A 16,111-nucleotide genomic window follows, 5' to 3' on the forward strand; every position below is an offset into this window, starting at 1 on the left:
AAATCTCATTCACCTATTTTTGCAGTGAATCCAGGCGAATAACAAAGCTTTGGAACTCCTCCGGCCTCTTGCTGTGCTATGAAGTGACCTGGCAGCTGTTACTTGGTAAGACCCTGGAGAGTGTCCCACATATACTACTTCGCATCCATCAGTTGCATCACATATGCTTTCTTATCCACTATCTGAGGTGGAACACTAGAGTGCACACAATGAGGATCCTGGACACTCTTGAATGGGCTTCCTCTTCCTCGACTACTGCAACCTTCTCAGTGGATAGGTCGGACATACAGTTGAAGAAGATGGAGATGTCAGAGCTCCAGCATAAGATTCATGTCTTGTTCGATATTCATGGTCATGCTCACACTATTCCGGAGTTCAAGTATATCGCTAACACTTTCTACCCTCTGCTTAACTGGTACGCAATGAAGCTGGGGATCAAAGTGTTTGAGATCTACAGCAGGAACAAGTTGGTGGATGAAGATGCAAGTGTCACTTATGAGTTTGTGGAGGGGAAGTGGATGAGAGATGGCCTTCAAGATTAGCATTGGTCTCTCCTATCTTGGTACAGCATGTGGGAGTGAGCGATAGACTGTGTTGACTGAAAGTAAGTACTTGATTCTTGAACGAACGTCTGTTGTTCTGACGAGTTTTTTGTGTTGTTGGACAAAGTGGAAGAAGTGTGGCAGCAAATGGACCAAGAGCTTCGGCTCCCAGAAGGTTTCTTCGTCATGACAATTGAGTCTCTCGCGCTACTGGGACAAGTGACCAAAGCTGACCGCAAACGTCCAGGCTCGGCTCTTACAAGCACTGGCTCGTCACTTCGCCAAGCAAGGAAACATGAAGAGAGTGGAGGAAATGCTGGGCCTTGCCGATAGATACGAGCTGACACCATCTTTCGGGATTTACAACTATCTCGTCACTGGGTACTTGGCCAGGAAGGACCCCCAGACGGCGGCCTCGAGGATGAGATTGGCGTTGAAAGTGGTGACCGAAGAGCGAGCAGTGCCATCTTATGCCGCTGTCACGGGATTGCTTCCATATCTAGCAGTGGAGAAAGACGTGACGACTGCCGAGCAAATGGTGCGGAGGTATAGAGGCTGGACGGATGACAACTTCCACAAGCTGCTGCTTAATGTCTACGTAGAAGCTGGGAAAGGACCGTCTCCGGACATAAAGTCGAGGTTCAGGCGCCTTCCCTGCGTTGGTCACGTTGAAGCCAGGCGGCTGGCTATCAAGGCCTTCGCGTTAGATCCATAGCGATTGCTGCGGTGACACTACGACTACTGGTAACTATACCCGTCTCTCTTTTGCCGGCTGGTCCTGACTCTTTTGTTCAAATCCAGGAGTACTTTTCTTCTCTTCGCGACGTCAAACGGACCTCCTCGTAGCTGCGGTTATGCAAGTTCTTATTGAGACGAATGGCCGAGGTCTACAAAACCGAGCAAACCAGCTTGGCTTGGCTGAAGTGATCATCATACAAGCGGCTGCCGATAAGATTTCAAGGAGAAGAGAGCTGTACAGGGAGCTAGAGCTGGCCCGTCCCGAGTGGACGTCTGGATCTGTCCCCCGAGGCCCACGCACGGTAGTCCTTTTCAAGCTGCAAGGCATCAAACACAGTTTTACGAAGATGAGAGAATCTGGACAGCACCTGGCTCAAAAATCGAGGAAGCATGACGCGCAGGACTTGGCCGAGCACTTGGTTCCCGGTCGATTCTATAGCTTGGACTGGAATAGCTCGAAAGGCAAAAGGCACCTCTATCGTCACCTGCGAGGATATATCATCAAGCCGGGACTTGCAGCGAGCAACTTTACCTCGATGGTTGCATCCGAGATGAGCTTCCGGGACTTCGGTGATCTGCCGCTGTTCTTCCACGACACTCTATTCTCCATGGACGCTGGAGCACAGCAGCCAGTTACTGACAGGGCCGGGGAGAAAGAACGAAGATGCTACCATCATACCTGAGAACTTTTGGTTCTGCGCGACTACTATTGGAGAACCTTCGAGCTGATGAGGATCGGGGTGTTTAGAATTCGACCGTGGGGAGCAGCAGAGAGTCTACTTACAGTGCATGACAAGAGCTTGATGATGCAACCATCGGGCTGTTCTTCGACGGTGACAACGAGCACCGGACAAACTTCGAAGGCGAAGAACTTGAGCTTGTGGACGTAGCACTTGAAGGTATTGTCGTCCACTCTCTCGATACGCTGCGCATCTAACACCGAGTACTGGCTTGCAGGAAGACTCATATACTCGGCTGGGAAGAACGAAGAACAAGAAGGAAAAAAAGATGAGAGGCTTGCCAGGCATGGACATTCTTCGCCGAGTACCTAGAGGGCGATGGGTCTCCTCGAGAAGGTAACTCTCGCTCGCTCGCCCGACTAACCTTGCCCGTGGCTCTGATCTCCCGAGATCGCCAGGGACGTCGACCGCTGCCGCGATTCTCCCGTGCTGCCGCTGCCGCTTCCTCCTCCGCGATGCAAAGCTTGGAGGACCCAGCTTGAGCGCTTCCAATCCAGGCTTTTCGGGAGAAGACAAGGCAATGTGATGGTGGCTCCGAGACTCCAGGGAGGAGAAGAGGCTCCAGCACGCCATGCCCTTCGTGGATTTGCTGGAGAGTTCGATACCTCTGAGAGTTTTAATGGTAAAAAGTTAAAAGTTAAAAAGTAGAAAGGTTTAGGATGAATGTTTACCTTTTAGCAAAATAGAATTGTCCCTGGAATATTCTTGACGAAAACTGGGCTTATAAACCCTAAAATATATTTGCGCGATGATGGAAGAGCTCCAATCGTGGCTGCGAATTCACATCGCCGTCCACGACCTTTGCGGCTTGCGCGGCTTCGATCTTAGGGTTTTTGAGAGGCAAGGAGTTCCAGCAGCGATCTTCTCTCGTCAGCGCCTTCATCCGCGGCTATCCACAGCGATCTAGGACGATCAACAAAATGTAGGTGCGAACTAGCAATCTAGGATGATCCACAGGAGGATGGAGGCAAGGTCGTGGATTCTGGCGCTAGTAGACGTGAGAATCTAGCCTTGGACGGGGAATCGCCACCAGAGGTTGAGTCTTTTGGCACACCAATCCAAAAGTCTCAGCCATATCCAGCTTTGCAGGATCTTGGTCGAGCTCCCAGTCAAATCCTTGGACAAGCGTCGCCACTCCAATCCGGACAGTATCAAGGCCGAGCTTGGCGCCGGGGCAGACTCTCCTCCCAGTTCCAAATGGAACGAAGTGGAAGTTTTGGCCAAACACGTCGATGTCCTGCTCGATGAATCGCTGTGGCCGGAACTCCAGAGGCTCTTTCCAGAACTTCTCGTCCATCCCGATCGCGTAGCTGCTCAGGTAGACCAAGGCCCCGGCTGGGATCGTGAAGCCACCGAGCTTGATCGGCCCTCCTTCGACGAGCTTGGGATTGATGAGCGGCGTCACTTGGTGCAGCCTCAGTGTCTCCTTGGCTATGGCCTCCACGTATCGAAGCTTGGGCAGGTCCGAGTCCTCCACAAGCCTTTGCGACCCGACAACGTCGTCGATCTCGCGTCGAGCTCTCGAGAGCTCGGCTGGATGGCGGAGAAGTTCCGCCATGGCCCATTCTACCGAGAGAGCCGAGCTATCAACTGCGCCAAGCAAGATATCCTGCGTGATCTAGCGTCAGGGAGGAGAAATCCAAGAGGAGGAGAACACTTACGAGCAAAAGCGTGATCTTGGTCGTGTCCGAGAGCTCGTCCATGGAGATGAGCACGTCGATGAACGCCATGGGCTCCTCGTCGGTGGTGACAACCCGAGGATTCTCTCGCCGGTCTCGCAAGATGGAGAAGAGGTGGCGATTCAGCTTGTCCGTGAGCTGCTTGTACTGCTTCTCCAGGCCCTGGACGTCCAGCCACCGTAGCCAGGGGATGTAATCGCTCACGTTGAAGATCCCGACCAACCTTATTGTCTCGACGATGGCTCGCACGAATTCCTGGCTGGATCCACAGAAGGAGCGCTCGCCGAAGAGCCTGTAAGCTATGATGCTTATGTTGAAGTCGTGGAACTTTTCGCGCAGGAGCACCGGATTTCCCTGCTCGTTGCGGATGGATCGAGCGAGGCGGCCCGGCGAATCCCATCGCAGATCCTCAGCCGCGCCGGCGATAGCAAGTGAGTGTTGATGAGTTTCCTGTAGAGCTTCACCTGTGGAGTGTAGGAACTGAAGATTATGCCGCTGGAATCGTTGCCAAAGTACTTGCTACAGATCAGCGAAGGTTTCGACGAACACTGGAGGCTGTGGAGCTTGAATATCTCGCTGGCTGCTCGCGCGGAGCTGATGATCACGGCGGAGACCCTGCCGAGCTTCGGGTGCATGACGTCGCCGTGCTTGCGAGAGAGCTTTTGAAGGGAGATGTGAGGGAGCGAGCCGAGCCTGTGGAGGCTGCCAATGACGGGGAGATTGAAGGGGCCGGGAGGGAGACGATCTCCATCGCGTCTTCTTCCTCTTCTAGAGCCAGCGAAGTACAAGAGGGGCATCAAAGCGACCAGCATCAAGGCACACAAAGTTGCAAGATCCATAGCTTGGAAGAACACAAATTTTTGGTGAATCTGGAAGAACACACTCTAGCTTAAACTGTCCAGAGTGATAGATTTCTCACTGGCTTTGCATCATTGGAAAGTACTGTTTCCTACCACACGGTATCAAAAAAAATCTAGAGCTTTGACTAGAGCAGTCAACTCTAGTCCAATAGTGGTCAACGTAAGTTATCGCACGGTCTGGATGATTTTCGCAGCTCCCAAGATCGTGAAAACTTGCTGTGGAACACCCAGCTAACACTCGAGAACAAGTGTACGTAAGCTCCAGCATCCTTGGAGCTGCGCAGCTCAAACAGCTTCTCGATCGCGAGCGATGCCAGATCCCTGTTCTTGTGAGCCTTGCAAGCAGCGGCCGCCAAGCACGTCCACTCCATCGCGTCTGGCTCGAAAGGCATGCTCTCGATCAGCTCCGCGGCATCGCCCAGGAACCCGGCTCGAGCGATGAGATCGACCAAGCAGCAGTAGTGGAACTTGGTAGCATCCAGACCGTGGTCGACTCGCATCGAACGAAACAGGGATCGGCCAGTGTAAGCGTCTCCACCATAGCTGCAAGCCACCAGGACACTGACGAAGCTCGTCTCATCGGGAGAGCACTGCCAGCAGCACCTCATCCATCCAAAACTCTCGAGTGCTCGATCGGGATGCCCGTTCTGGGCGTAGGAAGCGAGCACAACGTTCCACGAGACCAAGTCGTGCTCTTCGGCCGTGTCAAACAGGCTCCTCACTCGCTGGAGATGCCCGTTCTTGGCATAAGCGACGAGCATAGAGTTCCAAGACACCATGTTTCTCTCTGGCATCGTTTCAAAAACCTGTCTTGCTTCGTCAACGTAGCCGTCGAGAGCGTAAGCGCAGAGAATCGCTGTCCAGGAGACGAGATCCTTCCTCTCCATCCCATCAAAGAACTCTTTTGCGAGCTCCAACCTTCCGTGACGAACATACGCGGAGAGAAGAACGTTCCAGGAGAACAGATCCCACTCTGGAAACCAATCCAACAAGATCCTTGCCTGCTCGAGATCTCCCTTGGAAGCATAGGCCGAGAGCAGCGACGTCCAGGAAACGATGTTAGTCTCTTCCATCTCATCGAAGACGGTTCTCGCGTCGTTGAGTCGGCCGTGCCGGACGTAGCCCGATAGCATCGTCGAGCACGAAACGATATCTCTCTCCGGAACACCGTGAAACAGCTTCTCTGCTTCTTCCAGATGATCGTTCTCGGTGTTTGCAGCGAGCATCGCCGACCAGGAAACTAAATCCCGCTCCGGCATCTGGATGAAGCAAGCTCTAGCTTCGTCGATGCAGTTCTTCTTCGCGTAAGTCACCACCATGCTCGTCCAGGAAATCAAGTTCCTCTCTGGCATTGAATCGAAGATGTTCTTGGCCTCGCCGACAAGTCCTCGCTGAGCATAAGCCGCGAGAAGGGCGTTCCAGGAAACCATGTTTCTCTCTTGCATGGAATCAAACACTTGCTTTGCTTCGTCCAGATGCCCGTTGCGAGAATAAGCTGTGAGCATTGCCGTCCAGGCATACAAGTCCCACTGTTCCATGGCGTCAAAGATCTGCTTCGCTTGTAGCAGCTGCCCCGTCTGGGCATAAGTCGACAGCATCACCACCCAAGAGCAAACGTCCTTGCAAGTGATCGTTTGGAAGAACTCCCAGGCTTCTTCAAGGCTGCCGAGCTTGGCATATTTCTGGAGGAGCTTGTTCGAAAGGTGCGTGTCACTGCTTAGAAGGTGGCGTAATCGAGAGCGAACCTGGCGTGTCATCGAAAGGCTTGTGCACGAATCTATCAACGCGACGGGATTGATCAACGCCAACTTGGCAGCGTTCATCATCTTCCTGAGAAATAAAAATCAAAATCGTCAGTAAACCATGAGAAGTTTGCTAGTAAAGAACTCGAACCTTTACGAGTCTCTAGCATTTCTTCTTGAGAATGTAAACATCAGCCTCCTCAAAAGCGTAGTCGGGATGGAGCTGGGAACGATCGACTTTGTCGACGGCGAATCTCTCTGGACAAAGCCTCCAAAACAACTCGTGAGCCTCAGGTGATCTCACCTGGTATCCCAAAAGAATCAAACTGTCCGGCCCAGAGACATCGCCCATCGTTTGTAGCAAAGGCTCCACTCCATTCTCGATATATACCACATCCGCCGCGATCACCACGTCGAATGGAGGCTTCAAGCTCTCGATTTGTTGCTTGTTTCCCCAGTTAAGCTGTGCCACCTTCTCAAGAAAAAAGACAAGAAAATATGTGTTAGAACGAAGCCACGAGCAAAGACAACGAAAACAAAGAAAAGTAGAAATGAAAGATCACTAGAGAGAGCGAAGAACGAAGGAAATAAGTGTGTGATCCATCTAGAGAGGAAAAAATGCTATTGATCGATCGCTCATACCTTTACTTTCTTCTTGGAGGAGAGCGATGTCGCAAGGACATTCTTCTTCACATTCCTCTTGAGCGTGGAGAGAACCGGCGGCACATCCGTGAGCAGCACCTGGCCGAGGCCCAGCAACGCCAGCGCCAGGCCAGCGCCGCCACACCCAGCCCCGAGCTCAATCCCCCGCTTGCCCTGGATCCTCTCGCGAATCCCGCCCTGCCGCTCCGCCCATTTCGCCAGCACTAGCGAGCACGGCCACACCGTCGTCCCGACGTGCATCGATCCATTGTCCTGCTCCATGGCGATCTCCTCATCGCCGATCGCGAGCTTCACCACTGGCCACGACGAATATTTCATCGCATTCTCACAATAGCCCTAATAGTGACGTGTCATTCCATCCAATGTGGCTGCCACATATGCGCCACGTATGAAATAAGGATATACTAGAATATTCGTACGAAAAAGTATTTAAACTTGTAAAGCATTGGAGAGCATCACATAAGAGGTTGCTTGGGAGGTGTCAAACTCGAGAACTTTAGTGGCTGCGCAGCCACCCAAAAGTGAATCGCGCTGGACAGTGGAAGCTCCAAGCATGGCACCCCATGCCTCGAGATTTGGCTTGCAAGGCATAGAGTGGATCACATCCTTGGCATTTTGGAGCTCCCCGCATCGCCCAATGACGTCTACAATGCAGGCATAGTGTTCTTGAGATTGGATCACTCCAAAGTCGTGGTGCATCGAGGAGAAGAGCTGGATGCTTCGGGTGATCAGACCCAAGTGGTTGCAAACCGTGAGAAGGCTCAAAAATGCGACACTGTCTGGGATTGCGCCGCGCAAGTTGAGCTCGAGAAACACCTCTACAGCTTTTCTTGGGTGGCCATTCTGGGCATATGCTGCGAGCATTGCGTTCCAAGAGACAAGATCATGATCAAACATCGTGGCAAATGTTTTTTCTGCTTTTGCCAAGGCACCGGCTTGGACAAAAATTGTCAGCAATACGTTCCATGAAATGGTATCCCTTTCTGGCATTTCATAGAACATAGAGAGTGCTTCTTCAAAGTTTCCATTGCGTCCCAAACCGGCAACAATTATATTCCATGTCACCAAATCCCACCTTGGCATTTGGTTAAAGAGTTTTTGAGATTCATTGATGTGCCCAGAATGGGCATATGCCGCAATCATGGAATTCCATGCACCAGTGTCTCTGAATGGCATCTTTTCAAACATAATTCTTGCTTGCTCTAACAACATATTTCTTGCGTAAGCTTGTAACATTACAGTCCAAGTTACAAATGTTGGATCTTCTATTTGGTCGAAAATAATCTTTGCTGAATCAAGATCTCCTGCATCGGCATAAGCTTGAATCATGCTTGTACGTGCAACTACATCGGGTTCAGGCATCATGTCAAATATCCCTTTTGCTTTTCTAATGTTTGAAACTGTGACGTAAGACGCTAACATAGCATTCCATGATACATTATTCTTCTCCGGCATATTCTTAAACATCTCTTCTGCAGCATCTAAATGCCCTGATTTGGTACTTGCGGTAAGAATTGCGGTCCAAGTTATCACGTTCCAAACTGGTGCACTCTCAAACAATTTTTTTGCTTCCGTAAGGTTTCCATTTTGCGCATAGCCGTCAATCATGGCTGTCCAGGTAACCACATCTCTGTATGGCATTGCATCAAAAATAAACTTTGCTTGTTCCAAATGCCCAGTTTCGGCATATGCAACGAGCATGGTGGTAAAGGTTAAGATATTCTTTTCTTGCATTTTATCAAACAAAAACTTTGCCTTGTTAAGATGGCCATTAAGTATATAAGCCTGTATCATCGCGGTACATGATACCACAGTCACCTCTGCCATCTGCTGAAAGAGATTATTTGCCTTTTCAAAATGCCCAGTTGAGGCATATGCTGTGATGATAATCGTCCAGGAGACATCGTTTTTGTTCTTCATTTTTTCAAATATTTCTTGAGCTTGGATCAAATTGCCATTGTCTGCATAGGCAGAAATCATCGAATTCCAAGCAATTGTGTTTTGAACTGGCATTTGGGTGAAAGTCTCTAGCGCTTGTTCAAAATAGCCATTGCGGGTATACACTTGGATCATGATATTCCACGAGAAGAGATTGGGCTGAGGAATTCGATCGAATGCTGCTTTCGAGTCCTCGACACTTCCACATCTCCCATACATCTCCACCACCAGATTCGCCAAATACCTGTTGTGTCTATGCACACTCTCCAGGATTTGGGCATGAACTCTTCTACCCTCACTCAATTTTTTTGAAGTTCCACACTGCCGGAGGAGTACAGCAAAATGATCCTGCTCCACTCTATGTGAAGATTCTGACATATTTATACGGGTTAAAAGCGGATTTCTATGACTTTTACATATGTTTAAAAGAGTCGAATGGAAATAAATTTTAACACATGATCATCATATGATCATAGTGATGGCGCATAAAAATCTTCTCTCCAGACTGTAAAGATCCAATCGTGAGGTATGATTACACGTAAGGCAACCTTAGAGCCTTGCAATTCGTCTCGATTGTACTTCATAACAGGCTCAGAAGGACTCGGGATACCACCCTACAAAAATAAGCATAAAAAATGGTGCTCATAATGAACTACGTACCAGATACTGTAGAATCAGCGGCACGACTTTCTCTGGAATATTCTTGCCAACAATCGCAATAGTAAAGGCAGAAGGATCTTTAAAACAAGAATCAAAGAAAGCGCACGCCCTCGGAGGATCAACTTGGCGAAGATCTTTTACAGTAATGCAAGGAAATGTCCGTATTTGGAAGACGATGAGTAAACGCTTTGAAGTCATTGTTTGCAAGAGGATGCTTGTTCCTCTCCGCTGCAAATTTGGCACGAACTTCCTGAAATGGGATTTCACTAGGAGAATCCGCACGCAAGCTATAGCTGAATGGAAAGAGGTCGTCCTAAAGGATTCGACGATCACAAAAGCCTCTCATGATGACACATTCAAGAAAAAGACGACCTTCCAAAAAGAGATGTTAGAAACCATTCTTCATGAGCTTACGTCCAATGGTACTCTTATCAAACCCACAGAAACTCAAGAAACGCCTCTGCGAGACAGTATCTCCTACGATCTCCTAGAAGGATAGGCAGCGCTCGGTTCTGATAGGGAAGAGCAGGAGAGTGTCCAAAGTCAAAAAATTTGCTATTCTGATGCATTATCTCTTTTAAAGGCTTATTCTCAAAATACTAGGATCATATCGTATCCAATATAATTAGTTGTAAATCTTTTCTTAAACCTTATATAACTTGTGGCATTGTTTTAAAAGAGAGCTTGATGTGAGGGTTTTGGTGGAAAAATGACGTCTCTCTTCATCTTATTTGTGTTCCTAGCTTTGTCAACGGTTATTGCTGTAAGAAATTTCCTTACATGTTCATTATCTTATACATTGATTTGTAGGTTGAGGATAGTCGCGTTTATATCGTACATTTGGGCCATAGTGATGGAACAAAACATCCAGATGCTATTACCGACACACATAATTCATTGCTTGCCACAGTTCTAAACCAGTAAGAATTTGTTTATCTTTGTTAGTAAATTATTTCTTTTTCATTTTTTTACAGACCAAGTTATGAAGCGAGAGATCATATTATTTACAGTTACAAACACACTATTGATGGATTTGCTGTCAGGTTTACCACCAAGCAAGCAAAACACATGTCTGGTAACAATATCACTTCTATTAAATCTTATATTTTTATTTTGTCTCTTTTAAATGCAGAGCTTCCTGATGTTGTGTCTATTCATGAAAATCACGTCCGTAAGCTTCACACTACTCGCTCTTGGGATTACATGGGGGTGAGTGGAAGTACAAATATGCCTCTATTTTCTAGCAGCAAACCTCTATGGGAACTAGGAGAATATGGAAAAAATGTGATAGTTGGGATATTAGACACAGGGGTTTGGCCAGAATCTCCAAGCTTTAACGACGATGGTATGGGCGAAATCCCCAGTAAGTGGCGAGGGATATGTCAAGAAGGAGATGCCTTCAACTCTTCACACTGCAACAGGCAAGTATCGTAGTAACAAAGTTTGCTGATAACAAATCTCTCAAATATATACAGGAAGTTGATTGGAGCACGCTACCATTTGAGAGGGTATTTGGAGGGGTTGTCAAAGAAAGAGAACAAGGTTCCAGGAATCTTATCTGCAAGAGATGACGACGGCCATGGGACACACACAGCTTCCACTCTCGCAGGCAGATTGGTCCAAAACGCCTCAGTTGTGGGGAGATTTGCCCAGGGAACTGCGGCAGGAGGAGTTCCAGGGGCGAGGCTTGCAGCATACAAAGCTTGCTGGGGGGGAGACGATGGGTATTGCCATGAGAGTGATTTGATTGCTGCGATGGATCAAGCAGTGCACGATGGAGTGGACGTTATATCAATGTCTAATGGAGGTGAGGAATATGTTAATGACGTGGTAGCTCTTGCTGCTCTTTCCGCGGTCAAGAAAGGTGTCACCGTTGTGGCTTCTGCTGGAAACGAAGGCGTCAAAGGAATGGGCAATAGTGACCCATGGTTCATCACAGTTGGTGCTAGTAGTATGGATCGATGGGGATCAGCTCGATTGTCTTTAGGCAATGGCATGACTTTCACGGTTTGTTTCTCTTTTGTGTCCATGGCTGCTTTGTTTGCTAACTCTTTCTGTGTCTAGGGTAAATCCAGACTTTCCATTGGTACAGAGAGCTTTCTTCCACTTGTTCCGGGTTATGAAGCAAACGCACCAGAGTCTACCACACAAGACAGGTTTGAAAATTTCATTATCAAATTAATCCTGCAAAGTTTAATAAGTGTTTCTTGTTTCAGCTTGTACTGCATGGATTATTCTTTGGACCGTGAGAAGGTCCAGGGGAAAATTGTCCTGTGCATGCGAAAGCGTGGTAAAGATATCCTTGCTCAAAGCTCTGAGGTGAGGGATGCTGGTGGTGCCGGCATGATCTTGTATGAAGATGTTAAAAACGAGCAAGAGCTGATGGATGATTGGCATTACGTGCCCTCTATACACATCTCAGCAAAGGATGCTCTCGCAGTATTTTCGTATATGAATTCTTCAAGGTTTGATATGGCTACAATTTCAAAATGTGATTGCTAATTTTTATGTTTTTGTTTTCTAGCAATCCACGAGCATATATTTCTGGATCAGATACAAATTATGGTGCCAAAGATGCTCCTGCCATGTCTAACTTTTCATCTAGAGGCCCTAGCAAGGTTTATCCAGATATTATCAAGGTAATCAGATATTACTTTTTCTCTAATAATAAAAAAACTGGTGATTTGCAGCCGGACATCACAGCACCTGGTGTTGATATTTTAGCAGCATGGCCTCCAAATGTGGATCTGGATGAAGGCAGAGGACGTGGAAATTTCAACTTCCAGTCTGGAACTTCAATGTCATGCCCTCATGTTGCTGGTGTGGCTGCACTCTTAAAATCATACCACCAAGATTGGAGCCCTGCTGCAATTAAATCTGCAATATTAACAACAGGTAAGGTGGTACTTTTAATCAATCACTAAGATAGATCCTTATCATTTGTATATCCCAGCTTATATTGGTAATGGGCTCGCGAATGGAACACCAAATGATTTTGGAAGCGGTCATATCAATCCAAACGCGGCAGCACATCCGGGTCTGATATACGATCTTGACTACAACAAAATCCCAGTGAAAGCTTTTGGCGCCAACAAGATCCTGAGCAACCTCAACTTTCCGTCGGTAGGAATCTCCCGGTTCCACACGAAATACACCGTGAAGAGGACTGTGACAAATGTCGGAGACGATCGAGCAACGTACCGCGTGACCATCGATCCTCCTCCGGGGATTGCTGTCACGATTACTCCACAAGTTTTGGAGTTCACTCGCAAAGGGCAATCCCAATCGTTTCTAGTGAATCTGAGGCTCAAGACGAAGGTGGCGAAGAGCAAGCTCCATCGCGGATATATATTTGGCTCCTTTACGTGGAAGGATGAGAGGCACACAGTGAGAAGCCCAATTGCCGTGCGCTACGCATAGTTTATCACAAACAAGATCACAGAAGCCTGGCTTCCAAAAAAATTTCTTTCCAAATTTCTGTGAGATTCTCCTACCTCGATCTTAAATCCTCCAAGTATGCGTGTAGCTTTGCCTGAAACTCCTTGCTCTTCTCAAAGTTCTTCTTCCGCTTGACGGCTTTCTGCCAGAAACAAATTGGAAACCATGGCAGGCCATTCGAGCGTCAAAAAATTAAAGACACAAACCTCTTCTTGCAAGCAGCGCACCAGCTCGAGCTTGAGATCGTTGCATTTCCCCCAAAACTTGGCCGCGGGGTGATCTTCGTGGCAGCGCAGGAACAATGTGATGATCTGAGGAAGAAAAACCCTATGGGCTGATCGAATCGATTCGTGTATCGCTCACCTCGGTGCAGAGGGGATGCTTGTGAAGAACGAGTGGAGGATGCATTTGCTCACGAGCCCTAATTCGCCCACACGAAATTAACGTGAGCCGTTGGATGTAAATACAGAATATCCTAGAATTTTCTCACGACACTTGGTTTTTTCTGGATGTTAGAGCGATTAGAGACATTTGATCAGTAAAAAAAACTACCAGGTAAGAGAGTGTGGATATATGTGCTCCAATTTAGCACGAAGCTTTGGATTCTTGAAGAAGCAGACGAGGAAAAGGTTGATTTTTTCGTACTGAGGCTCACACTTTCGAGGCAAAGAACTGTGGTAGCGCAAGAGCACGGTGATAATCTGAGAGATCGGAGTAAGAAGCTGGTAAGATCAACTCAAAGTCGCTTACCTCGGCGCACTGCCGTTGATTGTATGGGACGGGAATCATCACATATCATTTTAGAGAACCCGTAGCTCTGCTAAGAACATGGAGCAGAAATCCAGAAATGTGAAGAACGGGCCCTCGAGCTTTTGCAGATCCAGCAGGTATTTCTCTTCGTGCATCTTATAAAGCTACGAGATACCAGTCCAAGTTAGCATCGAACTCCAAAAAGACTTTCACTTACTTGGAGCTCGAACTTGACAAGATTTCGTCGACCCTGTTCCACAATGTCCGCAGCAGCAGTAGCAGCAGCGACAGCAATGCGCTCGTGCAATGGCTCTGAGATCATTGGAGATCCAGGCAAGCTGCAGGGAGCTTTCGATGGTGGAGCAAACGTCCACCGGCACTTTACGTTGTAGTGACCGAGCTTCTTCCAGCTTACGTCCAGTTCTTGCAATACCTTAAGTACCTCGTTCATTATCTCTCTCGGATGCGCTCGAGACTGTCCACCAAGGAAAAGAAATAAAATCAATGGACATTCGAGAGAAAAGATTACCTGCAATCCCAGAGCCCAGCGTCTCTCGGCTTGAAGACGTGGAACTTCGAGCAAAGGTGAAGTAGTAGAATGCACACGGCCCATTTGCCGGGATTGAGGGGCAAAAGACTGCGGGAACGCTCTCGCCACATCCTATGTTCCAGCAACATGCTTGGTGATATCCACTTTTTACACGACTGCGACTTACCTGAACTTCCGAAAGCTCGTTGCCATTGCCTCCAGTGCGCTTTCTATTGTCCAGCATGAGATAATACGTAACAGTTGCCTGGGAAGTCGAAGGAAATATTAGAATCCATGCGCACACAAAAAAAATATAGCATGTACTCACTGGATTTTGCACTCGGTTGCGAAGAGAATCTATAAGTTGACCCTTTTCAAATCCCAGCCTTGCAACTTCATTTGCGATATCTTCATCAATCTGTGCGACACCAAGTGCAGGTACTTTCAATCTTTACACACAAGTGGCAACTTTACCCGCTTGGCTTGTTCGGCCGAGTCCAAGGGTGGTACGGCAAGATACCGAGGAAGATTAACTTGAAACCACGGGTGTTCACGAATCTCCGCAACTGTCATCCGCTTCATCGGATCAACCAGCAACATTCGCGGGATTAAGTCTTTCGCACCAGAAGAGAGATGACTTGGAAGTGTGTAGATGCCACCCTGGGAATAAACAAGAAAAGAAAAAACATTTAAGACTTCTTGTTGTCTGACTGATTCACCTTGATTTTCTTGAATAGATTTGGAATGTTTTCGTCGTCAAAGGGAAGGCTGCCACAGAGAAGTGCGTATAGTATCACCCCACAGCTCCATACGTCTACTTCTGGTCCAGCATAGAGCTTACCGGAAATCACCTGTGATTGAGAAAGACAACTTAGAATGACGAGCCTATAACAAAACTTATACTGATATACTGACCTCTGGAGCAGCATAGTTCGGACTTCCACAGCTTGTTTTCAGAAAGTGTCCGTCTCGCATAATGTTGCTCAGGCCAAAATCCGCTATCTTGACACTGCATTTGGAGCCGAGAAGCAAATTCTCTGGCTTGAGGTCACGATGAACGACCATGTTTCTATGACAGTACTCAACACCCGAGATAATCTATACCACCAGCAAGACTAGCATGTCAAAAACACGATCCATAAACACACACTCAATGCAAAGAAAAAAACGAGACATTTTTTTCTCGTACCTGCTGGAAGAAACAACGAGCTTCGTCTTCCTGGAGTCGACCATTCTCAACAATGTAGTCGAAGAGCTCCCCCGACTTGACAAACTCCATCACCACGAAAATATCGGTGCTCGTCTCCACAACTTCATACAGCCTGATGATGTGAGGATGCATGAACAGCCTCAATATCTTGATTTCTCTGCGCACTGCATCGATCGAAACACAGGAAATGAGAAAAAAGATATTTTTTCTCATACCTTTCTCTTCCATGTCCATGGCTCTAATCTTCCTCCGATTAAGAATCTTGATAGCAACCTTGTGGCCTGTGAGGACATGCTCCCCGATCTTCACCTTGCCAAACGAGCCAATTCCCAGCGTCTTCCCGAGCTTGTAATGGAGAAATTCGGTCCTCCTCGCGGATTGCTGTTGCTGCTGCTGATCCATCGCCTCCTCGCTGTGGATCGCCCAAGAACTAGCTAATCGAACTAGCTAATCGATCGCACGCATTCTGCGAGGAGAGGGCTCTTCAGCTGAAATCCCGCCCCTGGCGCTTCCACACGAGCCCCAAACCCTAGAAGAAACAAGAATATGCCACACCCATATCCGACGGCCGTGATGCCGCCACGCCGCCCATGATACAAACGCGAATATCCGGAGCGTACAC

General features: G+C 48.0%; 10 protein-coding genes across 13 annotated transcripts; 3 read left to right on the forward strand and 7 right to left on the reverse strand.

The window, feature by feature from the left end:
• Nucleotides 1-141: 141 nt before the first annotated feature.
• Nucleotides 142-1,626, forward strand: LOC112350800. 2 transcript variants are annotated; one of them, XM_024687635.1, is made up of 2 exons: nucleotides 142-1,286; nucleotides 1,344-1,626. In XM_024687635.1, the coding sequence occupies exon 1, from the start codon at nucleotides 838-840 to the stop codon at nucleotides 1,255-1,257; it is 420 nt and encodes a 139-aa protein (XP_024543403.1). In that variant the 5' UTR covers nucleotides 142-837; the 3' UTR covers nucleotides 1,258-1,286; nucleotides 1,344-1,626. The 2 variants fall into 2 exon arrangements, with proteins under 2 accessions (XP_024543403.1, XP_024543402.1); XM_024687634.1 differs by having other exon boundaries at nucleotides 142-604; nucleotides 670-1,626.
• Nucleotides 1,431-2,725, reverse strand: LOC9661684. The gene is made up of 6 exons (XM_024687630.1): nucleotides 2,329-2,725; nucleotides 2,065-2,255; nucleotides 1,960-2,005; nucleotides 1,813-1,895; nucleotides 1,649-1,765; nucleotides 1,431-1,597 (listed from the first exon to the last, which is right to left on the reverse strand). Exons 1-6 carry the CDS (start codon nucleotides 2,591-2,593, stop codon nucleotides 1,526-1,528), a joined length of 774 nt encoding a protein of 257 aa, XP_024543398.1. The 5' UTR covers nucleotides 2,594-2,725; the 3' UTR covers nucleotides 1,431-1,525.
• A 257-nt stretch (nucleotides 2,726-2,982) lies between these two features.
• Nucleotides 2,983-3,788, reverse strand: LOC9661685 (cytochrome P450 98A2). Its single transcript, XM_024687631.1, has 2 exons — nucleotides 3,682-3,788; nucleotides 2,983-3,629 (listed from the first exon to the last, which is right to left on the reverse strand). The coding sequence occupies exons 1-2, from the start codon at nucleotides 3,748-3,750 to the stop codon at nucleotides 3,009-3,011; spliced, it is 690 nt and encodes a 229-aa protein (XP_024543399.1). The 5' UTR covers nucleotides 3,751-3,788; the 3' UTR covers nucleotides 2,983-3,008.
• A 189-nt stretch (nucleotides 3,789-3,977) lies between these two features.
• Nucleotides 3,978-4,617, forward strand: LOC112350798. The gene is made up of 2 exons (XM_024687632.1): nucleotides 3,978-4,130; nucleotides 4,177-4,617. The coding sequence occupies exons 1-2, from the start codon at nucleotides 4,001-4,003 to the stop codon at nucleotides 4,590-4,592; spliced, it is 546 nt and encodes a 181-aa protein (XP_024543400.1). The 5' UTR covers nucleotides 3,978-4,000; the 3' UTR covers nucleotides 4,593-4,617.
• A 46-nt stretch (nucleotides 4,618-4,663) lies between these two features.
• On the reverse strand, nucleotides 4,664-6,560 carry LOC112350796 (pentatricopeptide repeat-containing protein At4g02750-like). Of its 2 annotated transcripts, XM_024687625.1 has the most exons (3): nucleotides 6,453-6,560; nucleotides 6,305-6,389; nucleotides 4,664-6,241 (listed from the first exon to the last, which is right to left on the reverse strand). In XM_024687625.1, the coding sequence occupies exons 2-3, from the start codon at nucleotides 6,383-6,385 to the stop codon at nucleotides 4,715-4,717; spliced, it is 1,608 nt and encodes a 535-aa protein (XP_024543393.1). In that variant the 5' UTR covers nucleotides 6,386-6,389; nucleotides 6,453-6,560; the 3' UTR covers nucleotides 4,664-4,714. The 2 variants fall into 2 exon arrangements, with proteins under 2 accessions (XP_024543393.1, XP_024543392.1); XM_024687624.1 differs by having other exon boundaries at nucleotides 4,664-6,389.
• LOC9661686 (protein N-lysine methyltransferase METTL21A) lies at nucleotides 6,465-7,282 on the reverse strand. Its single transcript, XM_024687597.1, has 2 exons — nucleotides 6,944-7,282; nucleotides 6,465-6,773 (listed from the first exon to the last, which is right to left on the reverse strand). Exons 1-2 carry the CDS (start codon nucleotides 7,280-7,282, stop codon nucleotides 6,465-6,467), a joined length of 648 nt encoding a protein of 215 aa, XP_024543365.1.
• Nucleotides 7,283-7,388: 106 nt separating this feature from the next.
• Nucleotides 7,389-9,605, reverse strand: LOC9661687 (pentatricopeptide repeat-containing protein At1g56690, mitochondrial). The gene is made up of 2 exons (XM_024687717.1): nucleotides 9,563-9,605; nucleotides 7,389-9,516 (listed from the first exon to the last, which is right to left on the reverse strand). The coding sequence occupies exon 2, from the start codon at nucleotides 9,278-9,280 to the stop codon at nucleotides 7,394-7,396; it is 1,887 nt and encodes a 628-aa protein (XP_024543485.1). The 5' UTR covers nucleotides 9,281-9,516; nucleotides 9,563-9,605; the 3' UTR covers nucleotides 7,389-7,393.
• A 1,299-nt stretch (nucleotides 9,606-10,904) lies between these two features.
• LOC9661688 (subtilisin-like protease SBT3.18) lies at nucleotides 10,905-12,857 on the forward strand. The gene is made up of 6 exons (XM_024687598.1): nucleotides 10,905-11,003; nucleotides 11,093-11,569; nucleotides 11,816-12,001; nucleotides 12,253-12,382; nucleotides 12,516-12,730; nucleotides 12,837-12,857. Exons 1-6 carry the CDS (start codon nucleotides 10,905-10,907, stop codon nucleotides 12,855-12,857), a joined length of 1,128 nt encoding a protein of 375 aa, XP_024543366.1.
• Nucleotides 12,858-12,881: 24 nt separating this feature from the next.
• On the reverse strand, nucleotides 12,882-13,458 carry LOC112350823 (COX assembly mitochondrial protein 2 homolog). 2 transcript variants are annotated; one of them, XM_024687737.1, is made up of 4 exons: nucleotides 13,364-13,458; nucleotides 13,207-13,311; nucleotides 13,057-13,142; nucleotides 12,882-12,972 (listed from the first exon to the last, which is right to left on the reverse strand). In XM_024687737.1, exons 1-4 carry the CDS (start codon nucleotides 13,406-13,408, stop codon nucleotides 12,924-12,926), a joined length of 285 nt encoding a protein of 94 aa, XP_024543505.1. In that variant the 5' UTR covers nucleotides 13,409-13,458; the 3' UTR covers nucleotides 12,882-12,923. The 2 variants fall into 2 exon arrangements, with proteins under 2 accessions (XP_024543505.1, XP_024543506.1); XM_024687738.1 differs by having other exon boundaries at nucleotides 12,882-13,008.
• Nucleotides 13,459-13,473: 15 nt separating this feature from the next.
• LOC9661297 (SNF1-related protein kinase catalytic subunit alpha KIN10) lies at nucleotides 13,474-16,026 on the reverse strand. Its single transcript, XM_024687736.1, has 11 exons — nucleotides 15,705-16,026; nucleotides 15,469-15,653; nucleotides 15,195-15,377; nucleotides 14,999-15,130; nucleotides 14,754-14,939; nucleotides 14,608-14,697; nucleotides 14,467-14,544; nucleotides 14,280-14,411; nucleotides 13,968-14,225; nucleotides 13,751-13,914; nucleotides 13,474-13,701 (listed from the first exon to the last, which is right to left on the reverse strand). Exons 1-10 carry the CDS (start codon nucleotides 15,889-15,891, stop codon nucleotides 13,801-13,803), a joined length of 1,545 nt encoding a protein of 514 aa, XP_024543504.1. The 5' UTR covers nucleotides 15,892-16,026; the 3' UTR covers nucleotides 13,474-13,701; nucleotides 13,751-13,800.
• Between the last annotated feature and the right edge of the window lie 85 nt (nucleotides 16,027-16,111).

This window comes from Selaginella moellendorffii, unplaced genomic scaffold (assembly GCF_000143415.4).
Source record: "Selaginella moellendorffii unplaced genomic scaffold, v1.0 SELMOscaffold_54, whole genome shotgun sequence".
Lineage (NCBI taxonomy): Eukaryota > Viridiplantae > Streptophyta > Lycopodiopsida > Selaginellales > Selaginellaceae > Selaginella > Selaginella moellendorffii.

Coding starts and splice junctions, on each gene's coding strand:
- LOC9661685 (XM_024687631.1), bottom strand. CDS start 3,750: ATGGCGTTCATCGACGTGCTCATCTCCATGGACGAGCTCTCGGACACG. Junction 3,630..3,681: donor CCAAGATCACGCTTTTGCTC/GTAAGTGTTCTC, acceptor TAGATCACGCAG/GATATCTTGCTTGGCGCAGT.
- LOC112350800 (XM_024687635.1), top strand. CDS start 838: ATGAAGAGAGTGGAGGAAATGCTGGGCCTTGCCGATAGATACGAGCTG.
- LOC112350798 (XM_024687632.1), top strand. CDS start 4,001: ATGATGCTTATGTTGAAGTCGTGGAACTTTTCGCGCAGGAGCACCGGA. Junction 4,131..4,176: donor AGCCGCGCCGGCGATAGCAA/GTGAGTGTTGAT, acceptor TGTGGAGTGTAG/GAACTGAAGATTATGCCGCT.
- LOC9661687 (XM_024687717.1), bottom strand. CDS start 9,280: ATGTCAGAATCTTCACATAGAGTGGAGCAGGATCATTTTGCTGTACTC.
- LOC112350796 (XM_024687624.1), bottom strand. CDS start 6,385: ATGATGAACGCTGCCAAGTTGGCGTTGATCAATCCCGTCGCGTTGATA.
- LOC9661688 (XM_024687598.1), top strand. CDS start 10,905: ATGGTATGGGCGAAATCCCCAGTAAGTGGCGAGGGATATGTCAAGAAG. Junction 11,004..11,092: donor GCAAGTATCGTAGTAACAAA/GTTTGCTGATAA, acceptor GGGTTGTCAAAG/AAAGAGAACAAGGTTCCAGG. Junction 12,731..12,836: donor AATACACCGTGAAGAGGACT/GTGACAAATGTC, acceptor TCACTCGCAAAG/GGCAATCCCAATCGTTTCTA.
- LOC112350823 (XM_024687737.1), bottom strand. CDS start 13,408: ATGCATCCTCCACTCGTTCTTCACAAGCATCCCCTCTGCACCGAG. Junction 13,143..13,206: donor TGCGCTGCTTGCAAGAAGAG/GTTTGTGTCTTT, acceptor TGTTTCTGGCAG/AAAGCCGTCAAGCGGAAGAA. Junction 12,973..13,056: donor TTGGAGGATTTAAGATCGAG/GTAGGAGAATCT, acceptor AACTATGCGTAG/CGCACGGCAATTGGGCTTCT.
- LOC9661684 (XM_024687630.1), bottom strand. CDS start 2,593: ATGGCGTGCTGGAGCCTCTTCTCCTCCCTGGAGTCTCGGAGCCACCAT. Junction 2,256..2,328: donor GGAGACCCATCGCCCTCTAG/GTACTCGGCGAA, acceptor CGTTCTTCCCAG/CCGAGTATATGAGTCTTCCT. Junction 1,766..1,812: donor TCTCGGATGCAACCATCGAG/GTAAAGTTGCTC, acceptor ATATCCTCGCAG/GTGACGATAGAGGTGCCTTT.
- LOC9661297 (XM_024687736.1), bottom strand. CDS start 15,891: ATGGATCAGCAGCAGCAACAGCAATCCGCGAGGAGGACCGAATTTCTC. Junction 15,654..15,704: donor CATGGACATGGAAGAGAAAG/GTATGAGAAAAA, acceptor CGATCGATGCAG/TGCGCAGAGAAATCAAGATA. Junction 13,915..13,967: donor TTGTCAAGTTCGAGCTCCAA/GTAAGTGAAAGT, acceptor GGTATCTCGTAG/CTTTATAAGATGCACGAAGA.
- LOC9661686 (XM_024687597.1), bottom strand. CDS start 7,282: ATGAAATATTCGTCGTGGCCAGTGGTGAAGCTCGCGATCGGCGATGAG. Junction 6,774..6,943: donor CCTCCAAGAAGAAAGTAAAG/GTATGAGCGATC, acceptor TTTCTTGAGAAG/GTGGCACAGCTTAACTGGGG.